General features: G+C 42.3%; 1 protein-coding gene across 6 annotated transcripts in view; it reads left to right on the forward strand.

Moving 5' to 3' along the window:
* Positions 1 to 4,767, forward strand: part of LOC143821208 (disintegrin and metalloproteinase domain-containing protein 9-like) — a 59,253-nt gene extending 54,486 nt beyond the window's left edge. For 4 of the 6 annotated variants that reach the window (XM_077304810.1, XM_077304808.1, XM_077304813.1 and 1 more), the window contains one exon: positions 2,356 to 4,767. Coding sequence is in view for 2 of the 6 variants with exons in the window: in XM_077304808.1 (XP_077160923.1) it covers positions 2,356 to 2,434 (79 nt within the window). In the remaining 4 variants the exon portion in view is untranslated. Of the gene's footprint in view, positions 1 to 1,220; positions 1,258 to 2,355 lie in introns of all 6 variants that reach the window. The other 2 variants (XM_077304811.1, XM_077304814.1) reach the window with 1 other exon arrangement.
* Positions 4,768 to 7,803: the final 3,036 nt, after the last annotated feature.

A 7,803-nucleotide genomic window follows, 5' to 3' on the forward strand; every position in this document is an offset into this window, starting at 1 on the left:
GTCCCAGGGCTGTTGCTCACTTGCCTCCGTTTCTTGTTACCCACCTAGTTTTCCTGCTTGCCCCTCTCATGTCTCCATTCCTTCTGGCATGGTAAGAGGGGGTGAATCATGTGAATACCAGAGGAAAGCAGGAGTTGGATGTAACCTTGGCTTTCCAGGTGGTCATTTCATATGGCATCGTCAGTTGTTACAGCACCCTGAGGCACTGCTCAAATTCTTTTTGTTCTTTTTGCCATGTCTTCACATTATTATTATTATTATTATTATTATTATTATTATTATTATTATTATTATTATTATTATTATTAGATTTATTTCCCGCCTCTCCCGATAGACTCGAGGCGGGTCACAACAACTAATCCCATTAAAATTCCCATTAAAACATCAATCTACTAACATGGCGGCTAAAAATCCCATCCCTCCCCCAATTATTAAGAGGTGAAGAGGAAAGGATAGGGGAGTAGCGTACACTCCAACTCCTAGGGGGGGAGCGATGTCCCTTATTTGCTGACCCCAGCCTCAACCATAGACCTGGTGGAAGAGCTCCGTTTTACAGGCCCTGCGGAAAGCTGACAAAATATATTTTAATGTTGCACATGATGTATCTAATTCTGAATGTGGCATATGGATTCTAGACTGACAAACGCTCCCACTGGGACTAGGTACAGACTGGGACAATGTTTGTAAAAATCAGGGCCAGCCCCAGGTTTAGATGGGGGGGTGGGGGGTGGGGAGAGTTGGTGGGAATTTTAAAAACTTTTAGAAGGTAGCTTATAGGAAGAAAAGCCACTATCATATGGGGCTACAACACAAGATCTTGTCTGCCGTTTTAAGGGTAGCTTAGCAACCCTGTCAACTGTCAAAGACAGCATAACTAGCTGGAAGACGTCACAGCCAGCCATGGCAGTTGGGGGAGCTATTGTGATGGTACAGGTGATGGGAGAAGGCAGGAGATGGGGACAGAGGAGTCCCCAAGGGACCCAGTCTAGTGAAGAAAGTCATAGTGCTGTGAGCAATTGAGCAGGTAGGTGGGCAGAGCACTGGGGAAAGTAGGTGGAAGGTGAGGGGAGAGAGGTTCAATTGCCATGTAAGCCTGGCAGAAGAAGTAGGTTATTCTGTGCATATACATTTCCTTTATGTAATTTCTTGGGCATACTTCTACATTGTTTTGAGGCTATTTTATATGTATTTATTTCTGTTCTGGTTTGCAACTATAATAGGATATGAAAAAGAAGAAAAAGGCCATATTTTCTAACAGTGAGTGGTAGTATTTATAAGCTAACCATAATTCTTTTGTTTCTCAAAGACTTGAGAATGTTTAATCTGGTATGGATCTTGTACTTGTTACAGAACATATTCGGCAATGTTATGACATGGTGGCGGGTAGTAATCCAGGCTTATGCCAACCATGGGCAAGGCCCAGCACAGGGCCCACTGTGTTGTTACTCCTCTAGGCCATTGCTGTCTACTGCAGGGGTGGCCAGGCTGTGGCTTTCCAGATGTCCATGGACTACAATTCCCATGAGCCCCTCTCTTGCCTTCTGAGAGAAAAGTCATGGGTAGTGATGGGGACAATAAGGGAGAGTGACAGCAGCCATCCACTCGCTTGTTAGTTCTTAATAGATACATGGTGGAAGGTAGTTTAAATGGTGGCCTCTCCCGAGGGAAGCTTGCTTGAAGGTCCTCAGACGGAACCAGCGATGGTGGTGGTGGTGGCAGTGGTGGGGTGGGGAAAAGAAGCTAGGGCACTGGCATGTTGTGTTCAGACAAGTTCAGCTACAGTCATATCACATGATTGAAAAGCTAAAAGAATCTTGTCTTAGGAAGCTGTACCTGGAAAACGTACATTTTTGTATAATATTTTATCATCTCTAGATGTTCAAAATAAATCTCATCAGCTGCAGCGGTTGAAATGGCAGCCCATGCACCAGGATTTATTTTTGTAATAAAAAAAGTAAACTGTTTCAGACTTGCCATTTGGTAAAATTGGTGCCCTCAGGTGTTTCACAATGTCAAAAACAACTATGCAGGACGGTGCCCTAGTGTTCATGCATGTCCATTTACATGCATGTGTGCTACAGTCAAGATCCATCTACACCTCACTGAAACTTGGAGAAAAGACATGAAATTCCTCAAATCACAATTATCGCGGATGTATGTTTGGATCAGCAACATTTCGAAAAGGCATTCTCAACCTCTTCCTGGAAGCCAACATAGGCCATTCCAGGGATGAGTAACAGGAAATATGGACTGTCACTCCATTGGTTAATCATCTAAAAGGCAAATGATTAATCAGGGGGAATGGTTTGAGTGACAGATGCTTGACAGTAAAACAACTCTCCCTCTTCCTTGCAGGCCTCCACCCCCAGTGCTGAAGAAGGCACCTCAGGAACACTTCTACCCGTCTCGGCCAGCACCGTTGCCACCTATATAACTTTCAGCTTTCTTTCACAAGCTGCCCTGTTTGCCAAGATGGAGCTTTATCTCTTGCATCAAGTGGCCCTTGTAATTCTTCCTTCTCCCTCCGCACTGGACAAGGAAAAAAAAATGAAATGCAAAACCAAGGAATGTAAACTTATCAAGCAAATACCTCTACCAAAGCTGCAGGAACTGAAGCAAACAAGCCTGTGAAGACTGTACAAACTGCGGTGGGCTGGACCACTTGAAAGTGGATCCGTCTGAAAAATTCTGGGTGTAATTATGTCTTCCCTTTTATGATTAGATTTGTATATGGACTGCTCATTATATGGTTTGTGAGTCCCCCCCCCTCCCTCGTTCACAAGGAATAATAATTTGGTGAAGAAGGGGACATTTTTAGAGCCACAGTTTGGAAACACCCTCATTGCATTGAATCCAAATTTGCTTTTGTTAAAAGGGTCAAGCTCTGGAACAAACAGTTCTGCAGATTGGAAGGAGAAACTGGCTGTGGACCGTGCTGAATGGCTGGTGCTCAGAATGCCACCAAGATACCTACCCTCCGTAGCTTTTGCACTTTTAAAGAAACAGTTTCCTTTTTGAATTAAGAATTTGAGCAAATGAAATAGTAGGCAGTCCAGCTGAAGCATGGGGAGGAGGCACAAAACTGATGGTGTAGCCAGCATTTGATTTGTTGGTATTTGTGTCATTCGGATTGGAAGCCAGGTTTGCACTATAGCTGAGGGACCTGCTATGACTTCTCTTTTAAGGTACCATCTTTCCTCTCCCGTCGTTACTGTAGAGGCCTGCATTAAAAACTGCAAATCAAAATGGGCCAATACATTCCCAAAGGCAACATAAAATTCTCAAAATGTCTTGTTTTGTGGTGACCAGATTTTTTTTATTTCTCCGCACACGGCTAAAAGGCACATGTTGAAGTGCTAAGAAAAACGAGTCTGCTTCTCAAAAGATGAAATGTGTTGTTTAATGTGCGTGCGCAGGTTTTTAATGGTGTGTGAGACAGTGTGCATCTTTATAGTACTAACATTTTAAAACAAGGACAATTTTAACTGTATGCTGGCTGACACTAAACTGTAGATAATAAAGGTGGTTAGGGAAGTTTAACTTAATGTTTTTATTAACAAAAAGCACAACAGATTCTTCTAATTTACCACTAATCATTTATCAAAATTAAGGTACGAGAACATCACCTTCTGTAGGACTAGCCATGGGGTGGGGTAGGCTCATGAGGCACTTGTTCTTAGCTCCCATGAACTGGCTGGAATCTGAAGCATTCTAGCTTTAAAAATTTTAAATAGGTATCCGTCCCTCGCGATTGCAAAGGAATGCTTGAAAATGTGACGACAACCAGAGCTGAAGAACTGGAAATTAGAGAGGAAATAAAAAAGCACAAGTTCATTGCAAGTCCGTTGCAAGACTTTGGTGTCTGTGTATCAAGACTTTTTTTCAGGGCTGTTTTCTGTATTTTTCATTTTCGAGGATAGCAGCTTCCGAATGAGACTACTGTAGGGCTGTCATGTGTCTCCAAACTACAGCTTGGCATTGACCAGGTTCACAAAAATGCTATGCAAATAGTCCTAATGACATGAAGCTAAAATATGCAAATTAGCAGCCTTTCAGCTTACCATAGATTTTCCATGTGGCCTTCAGCAGTCCATGCCAAGATAACACTTAAATTTTGAGGTATGTTACAGTAAATGTGTGGTGTGGATGTTACAGCTGATGACTTGAGTGCATTAGCATGGTGGGTAGTCTCTGGCTATACCACGGTCTCTTAACACTGCATACTTCCTGTAATGTATGAGAGCATCAGTACTGGTGCAAAACCCCACTTTGATGTAAAGCCCTTGAAACTGTTATGAGCACTTTAACCTCTAGCAGCCTGCTGAAGTATCCGGTATACATATCTTTTGAAAAGTGTTTGCTTTTTTGTGTCAGTCAGGATGTTTACATTGGCTAAATCTTGTGGATTGAATTGCTGTCAATCTTTGCACCGTTGATTAAGCCAGATTTTTAAATTATATCTGCTAAAAAGATTTCTTTAGACCAGGAGGGGGTAGATTGAGGGTTGCTGAGGTGATGGGACATCCTGGTGGCTATACATATAGTATATTGTTTGTTTATAAGGGGCAACGCCTGTTGAGAAAGGCACTAGTTTCAGTGAGGTAAAAAAAAAAACATTACTAAATTATGTTTCGACATTCCCATTTAGCTGTTTGGCATAAAGTAATTTGGTAAATTTCTCCATCATTCTTGCCAAAAAGTCTTTAATGGTGTTTGTATATATTCATATATCTGTCTGCATTTGCAATAATAAAATACTTGAACTACTGTGCCAGTATCTGACTGTTTATTTTAGACAATGGGCCTTGCCACACAGATCTCGTCTCTGTCCATTCTCTTTTGCAGTTTGCAGCCTTCTCTTTCTTTCGGTATTCTCACAGTTCTGGAACACCCCCTCTTCCTAGATTTGTGCTTTGCCCACTCCAAAGTTTCTTAACCTTTAAACCATTACTGTCCACAAACCTTATCATCAAATTTACCCGAAGTCAAAAGTTAAAAAGGAAATAAAAACAACACTCTAGAGTAACATTGCTTTATTTGTAGAGGAGCATTGAAGATACATGCCTACAATACACTCATCTTTGGCATACATTCAATGAGGCTTGTGTCCGATGACTATTAGTTAACTCATTAAAGTCTGTTTCTCATTTAATCTCTGCCTTTTAAAAAGAGAGCTGGGGAGAAAGCGAGGATATGGAATTTCTAAACTCAGGTGGGAGAATAAAAAACTACACCGCTGCCTATCAGAAGCTATTGCAAGGGGGGGGGGAGGTGCTGCCTAAAATCCCAAATGCCCCCCACCCCAAGATTTGTCAATTGCCCCATAACGTCTCTGTCCAGAAACACTCAGGCCTTCTACAGGGTGCTGGCTGTTCAGGTGATGACCGAGTCTTCATAACTATCCCATAGTCTTTAAATTGCCTTCTTTCCCCAAATTAACACTCTGTCAGGAATGAATGTGATACATGCTACAAGACAGACATGCTCTTGTTTCCCCATCAATTTTCTCTGCACTGAACACATGGAAGGAAGATGTGTCTGCCAAGTACATGATGAACAAGTACAACTAAGCAGCTGTTGGCCAAATATGTGGGCCTTGAGCATCCAAAAGCTGTCATAGTGAGTTAAATCAGTTGCCTACCAAGCCTAATATGTCTATTATGAGTGACAGCAGTTTTCCTGTAGACTGCTTCCAGAGGAACTGAATCTGATCTTTAGCATACAAAGCACACTCTGAATAAAGGTTTGTTGGTCTTAAAGGTGCCACTGGACTCAAGCTTTGTTCTGTTGCTTCAGACTGACAGCACTAACAAGGCTGCCCACCAAAATTTATTCCAGTTGAAGTTTCTGTGACTTCACTGCATTTGATAAAGTGAGTTGTGACTCAAAAATGTTTATGCTGGAATAAATTTTGTTAGTCTTAAAGTGCAATTTGACTTTTTCTTTTGTATAGCAATGAATAAATCCCTAGATTACATTATGAATGGAAGTCCATTCTACCAAATATTTCTTATTCTGAAACTTGGCTGATTCCTATTTCTAGGACTGGCTTTTGAAATGTTTAATGTATGTTGCATATAGCCATTGCAGGGAACAATCCAACATAATCCAGATCCCTATACAAAAGAAGTCGTTATCTCGACTGTACCTGCTCTAACTGACTTCATGAATGTCAGCTTGTCTGCACCATAGCAAAGGGTTGTATGATATGAGGAAGTTAATGCTAGTAGAGGCTTATTACTCCTCTTAAGAGCCTCTTGTGGCGCAGAGTGGTAAGGCAGCCGTCTGAAAGCTTTGCCCATAAGGCTGGGAGTTCAATCCCAGCAGCCGGCTCAAGGTTGACTCAGCCTTCCATCCTTCCGAGGTCGGTAAAATGAGTACCCAGCTTGCTGGGGGGTAAACGGTCATGACTGGGGAAGGCACTGGCAAACCACCCCGTATTGAGTCTGCCATGAAAACGCTAGAGGGCGTCACCCCAAGGGTCAGACATGACTCGGTGCTTGCACAGGGGATACCTTTACCTTTACCTTACTCCTCTTAGCATTTACACACAAGAGTTTGGGATGTTTGAAACACGCTATCAGGATTAGTGTGGCAATTATTTACTTTCCTTCAAGCTCCTTTGTTCTAATGATCTTGAGAAGCAAGTAAGGCGGCTGTTTCTTTAAGAAAAATATGGTGAAGACATACTTGGCCACTGGATCCACCAACCAATCACTGGAGAAGCAACCTATGAAGTGGGGCTCACCTTGCTGTCTCGCGCATCTGCCGCCTTTTCATGCTTCTCACCCTCCACATGCGCTGCTGGAAATGGCGGAAGAGAGCAACGCCAGGCTGCCAATCCCCTTTCTCTTTTCTAAAAGGTCCTACAATGCCCTCCAGTTTTGTAAATTAATCATTCTCAGTTTAAATGCATATGCATATAATCATACACATCTAATGACCACTATGCATCTAATCATAGTTGCATAGTGCTTTTTGACCGCCATCCCATATGGAATCACAAGTCTTAAGTCTTTTAAAAATTAATCTCATTCCTGATTTTTTTTTTGGGGGGGGAGAGCTTTAGAGAGGCAAGCTTCGTGTTTTAACTTTTGGAAAAAAATTACTTTTGGCTTTGCCTGCATGCCTATTTGTTGCTCCATACAGTTCACCTTTTAAAAAATCATCCCGTCCCAGGAAGAGGAAGGTGGGTGTGAAGGTGGGACATTGGGGGTGGGTGTAGCTGTTCTTCACCTTCATACATTTCTTTTGCGTGTGGCCTGCTGGTAGTCCACTGGGGAAAAGCACTTTTTATGTTGGTGAATTCACTTTTTGGGATTCTCCAACTTGCACTGTAAAATGGCAGATATTGTGAGTAGTCTGCTGGCTGGACACAGGAAGTTGACGACATCGTGTGGAGTGCCCCGAATATAGCATCTGTGGGGTGGCTGTGTGTGCTGCTAAATTTATGGCATGGAGAAAGGCCCCAAGTATAATAAAACAAAGTATAAAATACAAAAACACAAGACAAAAAAATAAGGACTAGAATAGAATCAAAACAACCCAAGGATCAATAGAACAGAATCAAAATACTCCAAAGATGAATATTTAGGGGTAAGTATAGTAAAGGAAAAAAAAATTGATGCCACTCAAACATGAGCAAAAATAAGGGGGGGGGGGTAGGAAAGGGAAGGAATTTTATTTGTTTACAGATTTATGCAGGCAACCGGGACAAAAAGCTTAAAAGATTAGCAGAGGAGAGGTCCACGGAAAGCAAGGCCGAACTGAATTGCCGAGAGCGGAGCCCGGCTTCGGCCGCGG

Source organism: Paroedura picta, chromosome 12 (assembly GCF_049243985.1).
Source record: "Paroedura picta isolate Pp20150507F chromosome 12, Ppicta_v3.0, whole genome shotgun sequence".
In the NCBI taxonomy this organism is placed as follows: domain Eukaryota; kingdom Metazoa; phylum Chordata; class Lepidosauria; order Squamata; family Gekkonidae; genus Paroedura; species Paroedura picta.